The 20,961-nt window shown below is 45.1% G+C and overlaps 1 protein-coding gene across 2 annotated transcripts in view; it reads right to left on the reverse strand.

Annotated features, from left to right (window-relative positions):
• Positions 1-20,961, reverse strand: part of LOC119435911 (RAB11-binding protein RELCH homolog) — a 141,747-nt gene that overhangs the window by 56,715 nt on the left and 64,071 nt on the right. For both annotated transcript variants that reach the window (XM_037702606.2, XM_049660884.1), the window contains exons 11-13: positions 19,231-19,371; positions 14,748-14,912; positions 4,697-4,880 (exon numbers count right to left, since the gene is read on the reverse strand). In XM_037702606.2, the coding sequence (XP_037558534.2) occupies positions 4,697-4,880; positions 14,748-14,912; positions 19,231-19,371 (490 nt within the window). The remainder of the gene's footprint in view (positions 1-4,696; positions 4,881-14,747; positions 14,913-19,230; positions 19,372-20,961) is intronic.

Genomic DNA, 20,961 nt, shown 5'->3' on the forward strand with positions numbered 1-20,961 from the left:
GAGGATTCCCACATCCCTCCACCCTTAAATATTGCCCTACGGCGGAGAAATCACTGGAACGACGGCATTGACAGAGTATCCGGGCAGTTGCGATGATAAACTCCGGCAGGAAATGGCAGAATCCACGTTGATAGGCAGCACAGTCCTGTGTGGCGGCCGCCCACATGTGGCAGCTGTCACAGTGGTTGACGATGACGGGGGCTGAAGATGGCTTGCCCTCAAGATGGGCGCCGCAATGTCCACCCGGGAACAGCGGGTCAGGACTTTCTCGAAGCGGCGTGCACGCCGGCACGATGAACCTCGCACCGACGCACCATCGTGGGAGTACGATGGTAGGCCTCCCTCCTCGTGGCTGCCATGTGCTGCTGCATCGGGCCGCGAACAGGGAGGGGCCGAGACAGCAGGCAGGGACGTGGACCATGGCAGCAATAGCAAGTCGAGGCGGCTTCACTCGTTCTGCAAAGTTGCTCAAATGCACTCCACAAACACTTGGAATTAAGGCAGTAGAGGCCGCTGCAGCGTCGACCGTCTGACACGATGCTGAACCACCCGTCTACCGCATAGCTTTATGCGGCAACGAGAAAAAAAACAAAACAACCCAGTTCGTTTGAATGAAGTTATACGCTTCAACCGAATTTTTCCGGTCCGATCCAGCGTGAAAGTGGGCGATGCTCGTATAAACAAAGCGCTCTAAGGTCCCCCGAGATTTCCGTTATTCCGCCCGCAAAATATTGAGTTCATCTGAACAAAATAAGCTTTCTGTTTCAAACGAGGTTTCTCCGCTCGGGCGAGTATAGTAGAACTAGCGAATCCGGTTGCACCCGCTAAATGTCACGGCATGGTCGTCTTCGAACACGCGATCGGCAGCTCCGCAGAGCCTTAGGCCTAATCGCGTCCATGACGGATACCAATGCCACAAAAGACCCATAAAGGGTTCCAGTGAGCCGCCACGAGGAGATGCAGGCCTAGCTAAGTGGTCCCCGCTCGCTGCTCAACACACAGCTTCCGAGCAGACTCCTAGGACTGCGCCCCGCTGACGTCCTAGCCAGCATTTCCGGCGCCCAGCTCCCAGAGCCAAAGATACAGAAAGGAGGCTATTTACATATGTACAGGGAAAATCGACCACCGTGTCGGCTGCTGCACTCACTCGCTTCGGGCGTACTCTTAGGAGAAAACTCGCTGCAAATCTCAGCGTCTACATGAGTTCGGTGACACTAGCGCAGCATTAACTCGCACTCAAGAAAGCCCATGCCCAATCTAGCTAGCAATCACGCCTTCGGTTGAGGCCTAACGCTGGTCCGGACAAAGCCTTCAGGCTTCCTCGCATCCGAAACTATCGTCGTCCCGTTTTCCAAGAGCTTGCCCCACGTTGAGAACGCCAAAATGTCGGGATAAGGGGGGATGCGAACGGCCCTCTGCCTCGACACACCGAGCCCCGCGGTTGGCGCATGCCTGCGCATCAACCGCGGTCCGGTACAAGCTCGAGGAAACAATAGACGACAACCACATGTACACTCGGAAAGCATTTAAAACGACTGCAACTAACACTTCGAGCAGGCCAGCAAGCTATAGTTGACATCGCTGAGGGTTCCCTCGAAGAGAATAATACACTAGGTAAAGAAGAGCTTCCGACTTACCAACTGGGGAAATACAGGGGGGGGGGTCGCGGCGTTTGCCGCGGCAAGAACGCGGTTGACTAACCACGTGCGGGAATACGGGAGCAGCGGCAGAGACTTCCGCCGTCGCCGCTTGCTGGAGACCAAAGAGACCCGGGCGATATCAGCGGGATCTCACGTGACCCACCCGGTGATTGTGATTGTGATTCCCGTGCGCCGCCCGCGGAAGGAAAGTTTCCCCTTTCCCAACTCTCCCTGGCGCGCATGCGTCTGACGCAACGTTCGCTGCCCGTGCGGCGGTTATGGGACCCGAGGATTCCCACACGTGTCAGTATCAACTGGTAAAAATGAAGTGTAACTGTATTTGGTCATTTTTTCTGTTCTTGAGTGTGAACGTTGGCAAAGGGAAATCATCTGAAACGGGATCGTATAAACAAGGTTCTTCTGTAGTCTGTCATTTAGTGTTCCTGGCAGTCTAGTGATGTAACAGCTTTATCTTTTGCGGTACAACCAGTGATGTTTACCTTGCAACAGGCCCTGTTGTGTGTCTACAGCATGCAAGTCCTTCAACAGCTTTTTTTTTTCTCCTTTATTCACAACTTTAGATAATTTTTTTTTGCTACCATTTATTTAGTATTTTTGGAAAGCTAGTCCTATAGCAACCATTATTTCTTAGAAAGCTTGCTTGCAACAAGGTTTTCAGGCTTTTAAAGCTATAGAAAGGCTATTCGTACACTATTTTTACTGATAATTACTGAACTTGTGTTTAAAACTGATCCTTTGTCTCTGATAGTTAGCTGTCTTTCTTTCACGAGTCAGCACAGGCGTGGTTGCCTAACATTATGTACCAAAATAGAATATTCCTGCTGTAAATATATGCGTCTGCATCTGACTATTCAATATTCGATTCGATACTTACTAAAGTAGAACCCCGCTCATACGTTTTTCCGGGACCATAAAAAAAACAACGTAAGAGCCGGGAAACGCAAGAGCCGAGAAATTGGAAAAATTTTTAAATGAGAGTAGTGGTGAACTGCACATTAATTTAGTTTAATTCATACATTTGAAAAAAAGTCACAGTTTCGCCCGAAAGCCGAAGCATCGATTGCGATAGCAAATTAGTAGACAGCTATACAAAGTAAGGATAGTAGTTTTATCGTCCGTATAAACTTATTTACTATATTAACAAGCACAGGGTCAGCGCACACAGGCTAACATGAACACATCACACTCGATGAGCGCGGAGACTCGCCGTCGAAACACTGGCGTGAGGAAGTGCGGCAACAGCAGCGAGCGATGTGACCTTTGTGCTGTCTATCGCTTCAAGGCAAAATGAGCGCCGAGAACACAGCACGCACAGAGCTGCGAGCCGCCAACGCACCTACACTGCCTAGACTCTGCACCTAACGCAAATTGCTTTCAAGATACGGCCCGCACGACCGCGCGCCGCCGCACAGTACGCAGTTGATGCCAGAGTACAACGCCGCCTGCTACCCCTACCTCCCCCTCTCCCTGGTGCCTCGAGCGCAATGGAAGAAGGCGTGCTTCCTCCCCGCTTTTCCTTCTTATGCGCGCGAGATTTAGCCGCGGTCATCGGCTCCCCTCGCAAGCTTTCACTCGCACATACAGCTTACGGTGTGCGGCGACAATGTTATCGCCCTTGGACTTTATACGGAACCTCTTTAACAAAAAACTAGCGCAAAAAAAACGTGGGCGAGCAAGAAACAAAAAACACAGCACCCATGTTTGTCGTTTCTTCCTCATTCATGCCTTTCTTGCGCTATTTTTTTTCAGATGGAATCACACCAGCTCGCTTAGCTCTCAGTTTTGATGTTTATGCGGAACATCTAAGCGCCAAAACCAATTTTAGGGCCCCAACGTGTCATAGATACCATCCTTAGATAGCAAATACGGATCTCAAAGGCCATGCTTTTGCTGGCGGAAACCTAAAATACGTCATAGGTGTCGCCCCCGGCACTTTGGGCGGGCAATCCCATCGTCAAGCCACCAAGCCAAGCGACATGGAAAAGTCAACATGGCCGCCTGGGCCAACGCGGGGTGGCAGTTCTCAACACATGATGCAGGAATGGTCCCAGAGTTGCGACGCAACAGCGGGGTTACCAGTAAATTGGATCTTATGGGAGCTGTGCCGACGTAACAGCCGGGAAAACGCAGCACCCAGGAACGTAACAGCGGGATTCTACTGTATTCAGCGGGGTTCTACTGTATTCGTATTCGAAAAAGTTCATATTCACCCACCTCTACAAAAAGGCTTCCCGTTTAACAATTCCAACCTATGCATGAATAACTGAGGCAGCCACCACACTTGCATGCATTTCCACTGCTCATCCATATAGGCATAACCAAAACCATGCCTGCACTTTCCGAACAGGGGGCAGATCTCTTGTGGCACGGTGTGGCGTTAGCCACACTGCTAGTCTAGGTGGCAAAAGTTAACCTCTTCAACACAGCAAGTGATCATTGTACGGACTTACCGGTAAGTGTACAACAAGCCTCTACAGCCTAAGCAGTCAGCCAATACATTACATGCTATGGAGTCAGGGTAGGTGATTCATCATAACTATATTTTAACGGTTAGTATGCTTTAAGTGGGTACGTATTAACATGGTTTCACTGTAATATTATTCATCCTATTTTCTACTTCTTTTGCCTGTTAGTTAATGGTGTGAATTTTCACTTATAGTTGTCCCAGGCCACTGGGAAACATAGTGGATAAAGGTTGTAGATTTTAAGCCCTTGCATTATTAATTTGCTGCAAAAGTTGTAATTCACCCACAGACACTAAACTTTGCATGAAGAATGACTGAATAGGCTGTTATCAAACCTTGTTCAAACCAAAGTGTTACCGGTTTGTTACTGTTACAGTAACAAACCAAGGTTTGTTACTGAAGTACATACACACAACCATTAGTAAGCCACTTGTGGCCAGCAGAGCATTTACATTATGATATGTGTTTAAGCAAGGTGTCCGAAAATATTAAAATCAAGTATTCAGCTATTTGATCAGTTGTTCTGAAGGCAGAAAAATTTCCTTATTTTAACTGAACTTGGCAACCCACCTTCTAACAAACTCTTCAAGGAGCTGTCTGTGAGGTTCAAGCGGCTCATGTAGGGGCCAGTTTCGACAACACGAACAAAAAGGAATGGCAGCAAGGCTCCAAGTGCCTTAATGAGATGCACTGAGTGTTGTTCTTCAGCTTGTGTAAGTGCAGTTGGGCCATCAGCTGATCGCAATGCCAAGGCCTGCAGTAAAGAGGCGCCAGAATACCCAATAAGAAAGCAAGCCCAAAAGGTTTCTGAGAGACCAGAAGACGTAGGACCAAGCCCCACACAAAAGAAGTCTAAGACCAAGACACATGCACAAAGTTCACATACGCTCCAAATCTGTAGTTGCTTTCAATGGTGCATAAACCACGAACAAGCTCAGTCAACTGATTGATTCATGGGATTTAATGTCCCAAAGCAATCCTGTGGCAATCAAGAGACAAGGAAAAGAAAGTATAGATTATTTTTTACCATTGGGAGTTATTTATTATGCATGTAAATCGAAATCCAAAAGTGTTTTTGCATTTTGCCTTGCCCCCATCAAACTGTGGCGGCCACAACCAGGAAACGAACCAGCACCTTCGTGCTCACCAGCAGAATGCCATAGCCACAGAGCCACCATAGCAAATCTCAGTCAATATTGATAATGAAAGACTGCTGGAGTGCATGCATGCATGCATGCATTGTCGTCTCGTCATCAAAAGTGTGTCCTCACTGCACTCACAAAAGCAGTGATACAAAAGCAAAAATTTCATTGTTAAATGTATTGCACTGAGTGAATAACCAGTAAAAATTAACAAGTAGAAACACATCACATTCATACTGTGTAATTGTTATTTCTAGAGGATGATACAGTTTGGTTATTTGAATTTTCCATGTGTAGCTAACATTGCTTATCTATTGAAATATATCCCAATAGGCTCAGGAACAAAGTCAAGATGCACGCTTCCTTAACTCTTCACGACTGAGGTTAGATGAGGCAAAGCAAAAGCATGCTATACAGTTTATTTTTAACCCAAACCAGAGTGCAGGAAAATTTGTGAACTCATGGTTAAGCAGGCAAGAAGTTCACCACCATGTTCCCAGCCAGAATCAGCATTTTGGGCACACACAATTTTAGAATATATGAATAAATGAATTATAGCTTAAGCTAGGAAACCTTTGCAACTTTTATATAGCAGACTAATATATATTTGAAGTTGCAGAGTGCTTGTGGTGCCCATTTTTGCAGATTTTATAATGGGTGTTATGTGCACTTCTGAAAGCATTTCCAAGGTTTTTCAAAAGTGCATCAAAGCTAATTACTGTTTATTCAACACATTAGCGCGCTTTAGGTTTAAATGGTATAAAATATAGTTTGGAAGGTCACGCGCAAGTTGCGCCAGTTGATGAGCGACGCTTCTGCAAGAGTTCGTGACAAGTCTTGTTTTTTTGACAGTAGTGCTTTTCTTTCGAGGCACGTTTGGTAAGTTGCATTCATTATTCATTTCTCTGAGGATACTTTGGAAACTCTTTGAGTTTTAGGAACGTTCTGTTAGGCAGGGCAGTGTTGGTCTTTTCTGATTGTGGTAGAGGCAGATAAATTTGAGTTAATTTGATGTTTGCTTTCAGGAAAACATGACAGCTGAACGCTCGAGAAAGGATAGCGACAGTGGCTGTTTTCGCAGAGATATGCAGATAGTTCGCTGAGTTTCCATTAAACTAAGACTTTAATCTTCTAAACTCCTAAAATCAGCTGAAGTAGACTTCAGAATAACCAGTATCTCACCTGATACAGCATTATTTTCAGATTTCGTGAGTTCTGAAAATAACGCTGTATCAGGTTAGATACTGGTTATTCTGCAGTCTACTTCAGCTGATTTTAGAAATCGCCGGATGGTTGTTCCCGCACACACATAGAGAGTACCGCACCTTAGAAACGGACTGTGCGGATTGCTTTTAGTAATGGTATACTCTACAGATTTCTTTTCTCTTTGAGGTATTATGTAAGGATATGCCTAAGGCTGTGCATGTCTCGCACGTGTATTTAGAAGACGGCAGCATTTGAGTTTCATTTAGTACGCGGAAGTACTTATAAATAGGTGCGAATCTTCTTGTAGTCTTGAACGTGTAATTTGCACAAGTTTTTTATTTTTGTTTCTTTAATGAGTGAGTCGCACGCAAGAGTTTTCACCGCGAAGTGAGAGCGAGTGATAGTACATCTGCGAAGTCAACGAGGCTCTCAGTGGCACTATTACTTGCGTTAATAATGGATGTAGAGTACGAACAGACAGTTCATGGCGTTTTTGCCACATATGATATTTGAATGACCAATTATTTAGGGCATGGGTTCTCAAAGTGGGTTCCGCGGAACCCTGGGGTTCCGCAGGCCCCTGCTCGGGGTTCCGCGAACCACTGATACATTTTCTGTGGTCCCGCACTCACCAAGCGGCTAAAACGGCGAAAACGAGGTGCGCTCGATCCACAGAACCTCCATTACTCATGCCCGAGCGTCAAAAAGCACTCGCAGCGCGTAACGGCAACGCGCAAACTGCGCAATAAATTCGCAAGCAGCTTGTAGCCACCCAACCTCCGAAAACGGGCAGCGCGCCTAAGCTTTCGCACTTAAATCTCGGAGGCCGTAATTTACCAACATGCGCATTTCTCGCCATTTGTAGATAGCGTAGGTGCCGATTGCGTGCGCACTGATGTATACGTTGGAGGAATAAAAAAAATGAAGAAAAAAAAATGCGCGGAGCATCGCAAATACGTGCCGCAGATGAGCAAGAACGGCGCTAGCATCCAACCGAAACGAAGCGGCGCAGTCCGCATTGCCATGGTCCTCAGTGGCAATCGTGCGCGGCACGTGATTGACAGCTACTCCGGAGCGGTTCGTGCCTAATTGTGCCCTTAAAGACTTTATTCTTGCGTTTATCGCCACGCATAACACCGCGTTGGCGGCATGCCGCGCACCTTCATAAGTGCGTAGTTGCCATCCATGATCGCGTTGATAACCACTGCAGTTTCGTCCGCAGCGGCTGCGGCAAACAGTAGTTTCGTTTTCACTCGGTGCGCGCGTCGGCTGCGTGCCACACAACTGCGTAGTCGCCAACCATGGTAGCGTCGATAGCGACCGCGATTTCGTGCGCACGTCTTGCAACGAACGGTAGTTTTGTTTTGCGTGCGTCGGCCGCCTGCCTTCTGAACCGCAAGATCGCCGTCCATGATCGCGTCGATAGCGGCCGCGGTTTCGTCCGCAGTGGTTGCGGCAAGCAGTAGTTTTGCTTTGACTCACTGCAAAGCTGTCGAAGATTAAGAGCACCGGCTACATCGCGATGTACGGACAATTTGTTGGCGAGCAGCTGACTGGCTAAAAAATAATCGGGATGTACGCGCGCGAGGCCTTCGCCGCTGCTAGCGCTAATCAGTCATGAGATGACTAGAATTTCAGCTTCCTGCACTGGTCTTCTGCTAAATAAATATAAACAGGATTGGCTGATTCATTGAGTAAATAAAAGCGTGTTGACGTAGTTAAGCATTTGTTTATTGTTTTCTTGATACCCTCGATAATTCGACATTTGGTTAATTACGTCATTTTAATTGGGCTAATTCTGGGGGGGGGGGTTCCTTGACACTTCATGGAGCTTAGCAGGGTTCCCTGGAACGAACATGCTTGAGAACCCCTGATTTAGGGTAATGTTCTGTTAAATTTTTTTTTTCTTTTATAGTATAGTAATCTCAAGGTCATAAGTCCGAATCCTCCTCCAGTCCACTACATTTTCAGGCATGCAGTGGCGCCCGACACCGGCAAAAAAACAAAAAATAATAACAACGCTGAGAGCTAGTGGGGCTATACTAGTCAAGATGCAACCAAATTAGGAAGGCCCACTAAGCTTCAACAAAGTCACTCCCTCACCAGAACAGGAATTGACCTCCCTGGTGCAGTATTCGGCCGCTACCTCCCTAACGACTCCTACAATTTACCCACGGCCCTCAGTCACCAGTAGCTGCGGCGCACCTGACCAAGGCGGCGGTCAGACCTGCGACGTGGCAGAGGGTGCTAAGAATCTCTGGGTCCAGACAGGCCGCCAATGGAAACTGAACCTGGCAACGTTCAACACGCGCACCCTATCGAGTGAGGCTAGCTTAGCAGGGCTATTTGAAGAATTATCAGGTATTGCCTGGGATATTATTGGCCTTAGTGAGGTGAGAAGAACTGGTGAGGCTTATACATTGCTGACTAACGGCCACGTCCTCTGCTACAGAGGTCTTCCAGATAGGATAGAATTCGGAGTAGGATTTTTAGTCCATAAGGACACAGCGGGCAACATTGATGAATTCTACAGCATTAATGAGAGGGTAGCAGTCGTCGTAATAAAGCAGAATAGGAGGTATAGAATGAAGACTGTACAAGCCTACGCCCCAACCTCCAGTCACGATGATGAAGAAATAAAACAGTTTTATGAAGATGTTGAATTAGCAATGAGAAAGGTGCAAACTCAGTATACTGTAGTCATGGGCGACTTCAATGCAAAAGTGGGGAAGAAGCAGGTTGGTGAGCAAGCAATTGGCAACTATGGCATCGATTCTAGGAATGCAAGAGGAGATTTCATAGTTTCATACTCTAGATAGAAAATAGATTTCATACTCTCTGCCGATCCCAGCATAGTGCAGGATGTAGAAGTGTTAGGTAGGGTAAAGTGCAGTGACCATAGGCTAGTGAGGTCTAGGATTTCTCTCAATTTGAAGAGAGAAAGAATAAAGTTAGTCATGAAGAAACAGGCCAACCTAGACGCAGTAAGGGTAATAACAGACCACTTCAGGCAGGTGCTCGCAAACAAATATGCAGCTTTAGAACAGGAAGATAAAGACAACATAGAGGTAATGAATGAAACCGTAACTAGGTTGATCTCAGAAACAGCAATTGAAGTGGGAGGTAAGGCACCAAAGCAACCAATAGGTAAGCTCTCCCAAGTAACAAGGGACCTAATAAAGAAACGGCAAAACATGAAAGTGTCAAACTCGAGAGATCAGATAGAATTCGCTGAACTGTTCAAAGGGATATTCGAAATTATAACGTAGAAAAGATTGAGGAAGCAGTAAAATATGGACACAGCCTGAAATCAGTGAGAAGAAAACTAGGCATAGGACAAGGCAAAATGTGATAAGCAGGGTAATATCATCAACAATTTTCGATGACATAGTAAAAGCAGCGGAAGAATTCTATACTGACCTGTACAGTTCCCAGAGCAGCCAAGCTACTTTCATTCGAAGTAGTGATGAACAGGATACAGAGGCCCCTTCTATAACTAGCGATAAAGTTAGAAGGGCCTTGAAAGACATGACTAGGAGAAAAGCTGCTGGAGAAGATGGAGTAACAGTCGATTTATTCAAGGATGGAGTTATCATACTTGAAAAGCTTGCAGCCCTTTATACGCAATGCTTCACGACTTCAAGTGTACCAGAAAGCTAGAAGAACGCCAACATTATATAATACTCATCCATAAGAAGGGAGACATTACAGAATTGAAGAATTATAGACCCATTAGCTTGCTTTCAGTAGTGTATAAAATATTCACCAAGGTAATTTCAATCAGGGCAACACTTGACTTCCGCCAACCAAGAGAACAGGCTGGCTTCAGGAAGGGATGTTCTACGATGGATTATATCCATGTCATCAACGAGGTAAAAGAGAAATCTGCGGAGTACAATCAACCTCTCTATATGGCTTTCATAGATTATGAAAAAGCATTTGATTCAGTAGAGACACCAGCAGTCATAGAGACACTGCGAAATCAAGGAGTACAGCAGGCATACGTGAATATCTTGGCAAATATCTACAGTGGAATCTTGATGATACGAATCTCACGGGGTCACGAAAAATATTCGTATTATCCGAAATTCGTATCATCGAAACACAATTAAAACTAGCTAAACTAAGGGGGGACGCGGGGATCAATCAGATCGCGAAAATCGCGAGAAAAATCGATTTTTGAAAACCGAGTGTTTCGGTATCTGCAACACCTAATCTACGCTGTATCAAAATGGTTTGGCTGAAAACGCACTAAAAGTGGCCGAAAAAGATTAATTCGTCAGTGCGCAGAATCACCGCAGTTCACGGAGACATCTCGTATTTCCCGCCACCGAGCGCCGCCATCTTGGTATGGTTCGAAAGCTCAAAGTTTCGCCGTTCCGCTTTTCAATTCGTCCGTCGTCGCCATCTTGTAACAAACGCACAAACACAAAAGAAGCGCGGGTCTGCGATAGGTAGTCACACGGGCCCTCCGATGAAAGCATTTGGCCTCCGATTGGCTGCCGTGCTGAAAGGCATCTCTCCATTGGTTGCTGCTGTGGCAGGGGCAAGATGGCAACCGCAGTTGTCTGCTTCGTAAACCACGCCGGCGTCTTCACTTGACGCGCAGAATTCGGATTACTGAGAGCTCCCTGGCTAGTGATGGATCGTCGCTCGTTGGAGAAGAAATTTTGGACGAAGCACGCCTTCGGAATACGGAAGCGCAAGCCTCCTACGGCAAGAAAAATACGACGATTAGCGGGAGAAGCGGAGGAGCACACGACTGAACGTGCCGCACGCTACTGTGGATTACGTGCCGCGCTACCTTGCACCGTGTGACTCACGTAGCGAAACCGACAATCGCTCTGTGCCATCGGCACCAATAACGCAGTCGACGGAAGACGCGCCAACGGAGGCTCCCGCACCTCGGCGTACGGCCGCGCGAATCAGCCGAAATCGTATCTCGGTAAACATAGCTCGCTGCGACTAGGCAAAATGACGCAAACACAGAACACGGCCCGAAGCACAGCAGCCACTCCGTCCGATGGCACGCAGAAAATAAGGAAAAGCATAAAAGCAACAAAAGCGCCACTGCTTCAAACTCTTCGCGCCCAGTCGCGGCCTACGCGCTGTCCGGCGCAGCATCAGCGCCTCCGCACCAAAACAGAAAGGGAGAAAGCGCGTGACCACGTGCTGATCACTTTCGCGGCCATCGGTGGGGCGGCGTTTATTTGTATCAACCGACGCGGGTCGAAAATCGATTCGTAACAACCGTTCTCTAGCACGTTGCAAAGTAATGGGGCTCGGCTGGGACCACAGAAAAATTCGTATCATCCGGAAATTCATATTAGCCGTGTTCGTATCATCGAGATTCCACTGTACAAGGACTTCACAGCAACCTTGGTTCTCCACAAGAAAAGTAGAAAGATACCTATCAAGAAAGGGGTCAGGCAAGGAGAGACAATCTCTCCAATGCTATTCACTGCATGCTTAGAAGTATTCAAGCTCTTAGACTGGGAAGGCTTAGGAGTGAGGATCAACGGCGAATATTTCAGCAACCTTCGGTTTACAGATGACATTGTCCTATTCAGCACCAATGGAGACGAATTACAACAAATGATTGAGGACCTTAATCGAGAAAGTGTAAGAATTGGGTTGAAGATGAATATGAAGAAGACAAAGATAATGTTCAATAGCCTGGCAAGGGAACAAGAATTCAGGATCGCCAGTCAGCCTCTAGAGTCTGTAAAGGAGTACGTTTATCTAGGTCAATTACTCACAGGGGACCCTGATCACGAGAAAGAAATTTACAGAAGAATAAAATTGGGTTGGAGTGCATACGGCAGGCATTACCAAATCCTGACTGGGAGCTCACCACTGTCGTTGAAAAGAAAAGTGTACAATCATTGCATTCTACCGGTGCTAACATATGGGGCAGAAATTTGGAGGTTAACAAAGAAGCTCAAGAACAAGTTAAGGACCGCACAAAGAGCGATGGAACGAAAAATCTTAGGACTAACGTTAAGAGACAGGAAGAGAGCGGTGTGGATCAGAGAACAAACGAGGATAGCCGATATTCTAGTTGAAATTAAGCGGAAAAAGTGGAGCTGGGCAGGCCATATAATACGTAGGATGGATAACCGGTGGACCATTAGGGTTACAGCATGGATACCAAGAGAAGGGAAGCGCATTCAAGGACAGCGGAAAACTAGGTGGAGTGATGAAGTTAGTAAATTCGCATGCGCAAGTTGGAATCAGCTAGCGCAAGAAAGGGGTAATTGGAGATCGCAGGGAGAGGCCTTCGTCCTGCAGTGGACATAAGTATAGGCTGATGATGATGATGATGAATTGCTGAACATTTCACAATGTTTCTAGGTCTGAATATTCTGACAAAATAGTTATGCTAATTATTGGGTTGGCGTTTACAGTGCTATCATGCCATTGGAACAAACCTCAAAATAAATATTGAAGTCTTTCGAATCGGAGTTCATCAAAACTCTAAATCTCTGCCTCATTAAAAAGCTGTGTGGGCTCCTTCCATAGATCTGCCATGTCAGAAAAGAAACGAGAGCATGGAGACGGGCACATGCAACACTGATAGATAAGCTTTACTGCCACCTGTCACAAAAACAATAGCTATCATGCAGTTTCAGTTTAACCAACTTCTGTGTAGACAATGTGACCATTACACCGGGGTTTTACCTTGACAAAATTATATCAAGAAGGGCAGGAAGAGAGCAGAAATCGTGACACAGGTTTACTCAGGCACGACCAGACATGTGCACACGCACCCATGATGGTCAACTGGGCCACAGTGCTTCCGGCATAATTAGTTAAAATGTAGTCTACATATAGCATGAAAAAGCAATTTTTTTTTCGGTTGTGTCCAAAAGAATACAGCCAGGGTAGCCTTGTTACGCTTTGTATTTTAGCAGGTCTGAGGACAACTATTGAGAGGATGTACAGTGTCCTCTTCTTTCATCAAGGAGAATAAGCTTTACACTGGGGTGAGGGAATTAGACAGGAAGGCCAACGAGAGCTGGCTCCTCCAGTACTGACCACACATTAGTCATGGGAGCTGTATCAGATGTCAGCCAAGAGATTTTATTGCATGGTAAAAGCAGCTATGAAGGCAGCCCCCAGATACAGCCCCAGGTTGCGAGATCTAGGCCTTGCTGCTTTCTTATGAGACAAGAAGGGTCTACCAGACAGTTATGCCTAGCAAACCTAGCTGTTGGGCTAGAAAACAACTCCCACAGCTGACTTTGAGAGCTGTCACGTGCCACATAATTTCCTTGGTCATCATTATGCTTCACAACCTCAAGTACAAGCCAAAAAAAAAAAAAAAAAGTAAACCATTAGAACAGTCACCACTTTGAAAGATCAACCGTGTTAATCCTGTGTTCCCATTACTCCAAATATAAACAATGAAGAGATGAGAAATCAAGATTACAATGAGCAAGCACATAGTGCCAATACAGTCAACATCGGATTTTTCGGGCTTTTTAAGGGCTGTGAAAACGTCCGAAAAAAATTTAGTATGCTTTTTACTGCCCCCTAGGGCTCAAATCGCCACAGGCACATCCGAAATAGCTCTGAAGGCCTGCCAGTACACTTATTAGGCGTTTCGTACCTCGTACTGTGATAGTAGACAGCGGGTGCACGCTTGTATAATTAATAAGTACATACAATGTCGCGTGAAAATTGCCCCTTCCCACTGTTGGTATGCTTCACTGCGTAACACTACTGTATTGAGGCGAAGCTGACTTTCGTAACCCGGCATAATGCCACGCGTTGTGCTTTCCGAGCTTCCAAGACATTGGCGAGGATTACAAAGGCGGAGTCAGTGACATTGCTAACAGCAGCGAATTGTTTAAATTAAAAATACGGCACCGAACAGAAAGAAGCTTGGTAGCGAACGTCGAAGTAGCTAGGCCTAGCGTTGTCGAGGTGGGGGCTACGGCTGACAGTGTGCGAGAGCGCCAGTTCGAGGAGGCGAGATAATCGAAATGGCAGCAGTGATGGCTACGATTAAAGCCGTTTAGGACCTGCGGTCATGGCAAAAAGTCCAGAGAATCGGACGGCGAAGGTTTATGCGTCCGAAATTTCGGACGTTTTTATACGTTGACTCTATGGGCTACGTGGCGGTGCCATGAAGGCGTCCGAATTATCGGGCATGTCCGAAAAATCGGCTGACCGGAAAATCGGTCATTGACTGTAGTACTTTTCATCATACAACTCCATACATTTGCTTGAGTTTATTTTGGACTAGAAGGTATCCCCGGGAAGTTTACCTTTATATGATCTTCAAGAAGTTTAATCAGTGTGGAAAGCAGCGTGTCCTCCAGGTGGCCTATTTCTAGTGCCCATGCAGCAACAGAAGGAAGTAAGACAGTCTGTGCCACCTCAGCCATGCTTGCATGTGCATCAGCTACCACGAGCAATGCCAGGTCAACTGCCTGAAAAATCACCAATACAGTTAACGGTCAACAGACCAACTGCAAAAAAATTTACACTGGCATAAAAAGCTCTGTTCTCAACTGCATGGATGCAGATGAGGTTCAGTGTAAAATTTTCCATTTAACGTGCCAGTGGATTAGTCAAAAAAAGCTAGCAAAAGTCAATGTTTCTGACATAAAATTTCCGGCAAAATTAATCCCATGACCCAATGCTCAGCAGAAGAATAGCAGAACTACTTAGCCACTGTGGCTACATGTGACCTGTTTTCTGACAACAGGTTCAACCCCTAGTCTTCGCACTTAAAAACAATTTTTTTTTTTGTGCATAACCAAGGCTCAAGCCTTGACTTAAGCAGATCAATGTTATTTAGCTGTCTTTACTCACAAGAGGATTAGCACTTTTTTTTCTTATAAAGGAGTACTCACACAGATTTTTGAAGTTGTAGAAATTCTACCATGTTTCTCACACGTAAAAGGATACACTTAGCAAGTATGAAGGTCTGGATATTTCAATATTTGGATATTCAGATACAGTAGAATCTCGCTAAACACAAATCACTTAAACAGAACTACCACTTATGCAGAACAACAGCCTTTACGGTTGGTTGGTTTTGCATTAGGGCAATGCAAAAAAAAAAAAAAGTTTGTTAAATGCAACCACATTTTTTCCAACTCCGGGTAACAGAACTAAATATATTATACAAAATGAAGGTGAGCTGCCAATCTCATCCACAGCACAACAGACATCACTGTTTGTGCCTTTTCCCCTTTCAGGTTTTCTCGCTAGTTCTCTACCTTATCATGCAGGCGGCTTTTATACAAGAGCTTCTTTCACATATTTGCCTGACCGCCGTGTGCATGCATTATTTGTGAGAGAGACAGCTTTAGACTTTTGCTTCTCAAAATCTGCCTCTCCCTAGGTACTATGGAGGAGAATGCACTTTGATCTGTTTGTCCCTAGTCGAGCTGCACTACGTGACAGCAGTTAAATACTCCTGAAAAGGCTCGCTCTGCGTTCATGTTTCGTGGTGCCGCGCAAAAGCGTTGCGCTCATGACTGCAAAGTTCTCGGTTCAACTTGCGTGTTCAATAGGCTTTTAATTCTGTTTTAGAGCACAGCTCTTAGGCGCCCGTTCCTGCGTTGAACATCGGCATGCCTCGTCGGCGTAACCGAGCGAATGCAGAGCGCAGCGGGGGGGTGAAATACAGCGACAGCGAGAGAGCGCAAAAAGGAAAGCGGAGAAGGAGGGTGCAGCAGAAGCATGAGGAGGAAAGTAGAGGAAGCCACCTTGAAGCACCACCAGATGGCGCTCACGTCCGTACATCCGCGGCACCGGCTGTGCAGGAAAAAGAAAAAAGAAAAAAAAGGGGAAAAAAAAAACAGAAAGCTCGCCTTCGCGCATAGCGTTTGTGGCAAGCGTTTCCCGATAAAGATTATGGTTGCATAAGCTGCAGTTGCCGGGAAGCGGCAACTGTGTGGTCAGTCTATATATAGTGCCACGCGTTGTGGCTCTGCCAGTTGGTGCGGTGATCGGTGCAATGCCTCAATAAACAGCAAAATGAAAACATGTTTACAGTTGCGCTCAAACTGCTAATGCCTCGTAATCATCACTGTTTTTTTTTTATCTTTGAAATATTGCTGCATTATTATACCATTTCCCCCTTTCACGTCTGCAGTACATGTTCTTTTTTCTTCTGCTTCACCACCAGGCCTGACAAGAAGGATTGCTACCAAGGGGAGCAGAGACTCAGTGCACAGTGCGGATGGGGCGGTTAGGTAGATGCCGCTTTAGTGACCGCAGACCAATGAATACGGACACATTATTACTGTGAACTCATTTTGTTGTAAAATATCCATTTGCAGGTTATACTAAGTTCATGTTCATGGCTGGGAGGAGCATACACAGAGCAGGCCCATGTGGCACGTACTGTAAAGATTGCCTCCCATCACCGACGATTCTGGCGAGCGCCAAAGGCACACTGCAAAGCGGCAAACCTTAATTTACGTGTGCCCCTGTGAGACAGACCAACCACTGACGACATAAAACGGCTGCTTCATCATCACAGACTCTGCGATCCCGTTTGGACGGAAGTTCAGGTGGCAATTAAACAAAGTAAAGTGTGCCAACCTCCACAGTACCTAGGCAAAGGCAGATTTTGAGAGTAATGTCCCCAATGAAAGCCCCCAGATAATTTTTGAGTAGGGCAAATACGAGAAGTAAACTGTCATGGCTTTCGTTGGTGCCGTAGTTAGCCACCCTATTGTGGTTAGTGTAGCTCTACCATGGCTGTGGCTTGCTGTGGTTTCTTTATGCAATGTTGGTGAGCTGTGAGCTTGCTTAGCATTTCCGATGGTGGCATAAAAATTCCTACACAATGCACTCATGCATAAACGAGGATCAAAGTTATTGATGACTTCAAGAGTGGTTGCTTCACTAAAACGTCAATTTTTTTTCACTAAATGACTCTTCCTTTTTTTTTTCTAATATGTTTTGCTAGCTATATTCGGTGGCTGCAAGCAAGTACAAACTTTGTAAGAAGCAGCTTTGTGTATACCTATTATTGCTGTTGACAAAGTATCTGCTGCTTTCAAAAGAGCATCTTATGTGCCCTTGAGCACAATGTCTCAGTAAATAAAACTCCTGATAATTGTAACTTATTTACCTGGTCCCGTGAGCTTCCGTTTAATGATAGTCCACAGTATTTGAATTTGATACTTAAGTAGCTCTCGAAATTCTGAACCTGGCGTCATTGACATCTTCACGTCATGACACAGAACAAAATTTGCTGGTGCTGTGTAGCAATTCAGTCAGATATGATGATGTTGCTTATAAGGAAACAAACAATAGTGCTGCATGTGCATTTTCTTGCAGCACTCACGTGCAGATTCCGCAGCAACTGCAAGCACGCTGGTGCTTCATGAAGTTCATGACGTCAAAACATATCCACATCCTGGGTACCGAAACCAAAACTGTTTCACAGAAACAAGTATTATAGTAAAATACATAGGGCACTACGATGCTTGACAGCAATTTTTTGACGGCCAACAGGATTTGGACCTTCACTTAACGCGAAAAATGACAAGTCGAAAATGTCATGTCAGTACCTGTCTAAGACACAATTCACTATAGTATTAAGATGCACATCTTTCTTTTTCTTGATAAGCCTCCTCTACACAATGAACAAATTTGAGAACATGCATATTAATACTAATTTAGTACCTCTTTCAGGCGGCACAATATTGATAACTCCACCACAGTAGAACCTTCTTGACACATTTCAGGGAGAAGAAAAATCAGATAATCTGAAAAATATGTGATCTGGAAAGTGTATTTTCAAAGTACAGTAGATGTTCGTTAAATGACTTTAACTAATTAAATTTTTAGATTAGTTCGATCTGAACCGAAGGTCCCTGCTGGTGGCCATACATTTCTATGAGCCAAAGCTTTCATTATTTTGACCCTAAAATTGGCCCTCACCAGATAATTTGAACTTGACTGGTCGGCACCAACATGCCTAATCCCCACTGGTGACCCCAATCGTAACCCTAATGGCTACAAGGTCCATCTTGGCGCCATCAGTGGACAGTGAATGTGGCAAACATACGTCATTTTCTGCCAAAAAAAACTATTTTTGGTTTCGTGATAAATGCAGAATATCAAACACAAAATGGATGGAGTGGAGGACAACGTGTTGTGGCCCACAGACATCTTTAAAGTGCTGTCTGAGAGTGATGATGATTGAGATTGCATGTCAATGAATTTCTATTTTGTGAAGATGAAGAATGCCAGTATCGTCTTCTTATGGTTCCCAGAATCAGAGGTGTGCCATTTTTCTTGATGAAAAAACAAGTGCATGTTAAATTTCTACTTTGTTTAGGAGCTCTAGTGTCATTTTTATGCTGGTTTTCTATATTGAAACCATAAAAACTTGGTGTGCATTAGATTCAGGGGTGTTTTCGAATCAAGCAATGCAGGTACTGAATAAATAAATAAATAAATAAATAAATAAATAAATAAATAAATAAATAAATAAATAAATACTGGCAAATGATGTGGTGTGCTTCGGTATTTTTTTTTTCCCTTGCACATAATTTGACCCATTGGATAACTCAATAAATTTTATCATATCCATCAGGGTAGAAATAATGGAAATTGACTGTTCTTAGCATTGGGTGCATAAACCAGAAAACAGCATGAAATGGTAATGTATCAGCAAGGTTTCACTGTATCTGGCATCTGCTTCTTAAACAAGCTCAGCTTGTGAATGGATATGACAACCAGAAAGAAAACCAACAAGACAGATGGTTGTTGTATCACCTGAGAAAACTTATCTTGGTCATCCACGTAGGCAAGCAGCACAGCTAAACTATGTGCAGCCCTCTCACGGATCATGTCCTCTTTTTCTTCCTTGAGCATCTGTTGTAGCATGGACAGTAGCAGGGAGCTACAAATCTCAGGCTGTAAAAAAATTTTTTTTTCAGACAATCAACAAACATAATGGCAACTGAAATTTCTGATGCTGTATACACAGGCATGTCGTATATTTTTCTGACATGCAAGCAACGACGAAAACATGATGGCACCATGAACACATGTGCCACCATTTGAGTTGCAGCCATGCCCTTGCCTTGGTTCAACAGGCTATTACTTACCTTTCCAAGCACCATTCAGCTGCTACAAAACAATTTTGTGAATTGAGTTCTGGGGTTTTACATGCCAAAACCATGATTTGATTATCAAGCACGCTGTAGTGGGGGACTCTGGATTAATTTTGACCACCAGGGGATCTTTAACGTGCCCCCAATGCATGGGACACAAGCATTTTTGCATAAAAAAAATTGTAGGCCAGCATGACCCTAACTTGGTTTGCCAATGCTTGACAGAGCTGTGCTAGTCGGACATAGCAGCATAAGCAATGTGGCTGTGACAAAATAGATTCGCCACTATCCACTGCGGTGGCAGATCAAAAGTTGTGACAGGAACCTTGACGCTAATATGTTCGTACCAGTTGTCTTCATAACCGATCAGGCCTGAGATAATATGTACAGGCTAGACAGATGACCCTAAAAGCAGTGTTTGGGTCCACAGGCAATCAGATGTAAGTGCGTAGAATGTCTGTCAGTGTTCTTATTGGACAGAACAAGGAAAGCTTGCATTTAGGCAACGACTTCCATAATGAATTAACACACTGTGGCCTAAAGTTCTAGCATTGTGCAGTAGGTGTTGCCGTCTGCTCTACGCACCGTAATAATGTGAGACACACATTGGGCAAATATATTGGGTGATGGATGAATACCAAAATGCACCCAACTACCACGAAATATATAGAATACATTGCTTCATTGAAGCACAACACTGGGCAAAAACCTGCAACCACTTTTTCATACTTCTGGTACTAAAATAAATTAAAATATCTTTCCTCTCAAAATTAGTTTTTTCGGACTGCACGATTACCAGTGCTACTACAGCCTCCACATATATACAGTACAGACCACTTATAACGTAACCGCTTATAGTGTAGGACCGGATATAATACGGTCTTTTTAGACTCCCATTAATTTTCCCATAGCACTCTAGTATACGCGTATTGCTTATAGTGCAGTTGCGGGACACGAAATACCGGTTACAGTGCAGCTGCCTGGAAGTTTGACAGTCAACCTAGACGGCAAACGCTCCCGTCAAGCCACAAATACCATATTTGCTCGAATCTAACCCGCACTTTTTTTCCGATAAAACAGGTCCAAAAATTGCATGCGCGTTAGAATCGAGTACGACCCTAAATCTACGTTACCATATAGCCGTCGGCATTTCAAAATGGCCACTTCGCACGCGCGTTGCGCCTAGCTACCGTAGCTTCCTCCATGTGCTGCAGTACACGTGCTTAGGCAATAGTCTGCCATCTGTCTTCACGTGCTCTGCGTCTGCTCTATCAGCATAAAAATACCGAGTTCATCATGATGCCGCATTTAAAAGGAAAGTGATCTTGTGTGCAGAGACGGACGGAAATCGGGCCACATCACGGGCGTTCGGAGAATCTGAAACTTGCGT

Source organism: Dermacentor silvarum, chromosome 1 (genome assembly GCF_013339745.2).
Source record: "Dermacentor silvarum isolate Dsil-2018 chromosome 1, BIME_Dsil_1.4, whole genome shotgun sequence".
Lineage (NCBI taxonomy): Eukaryota > Metazoa > Arthropoda > Arachnida > Ixodida > Ixodidae > Dermacentor > Dermacentor silvarum.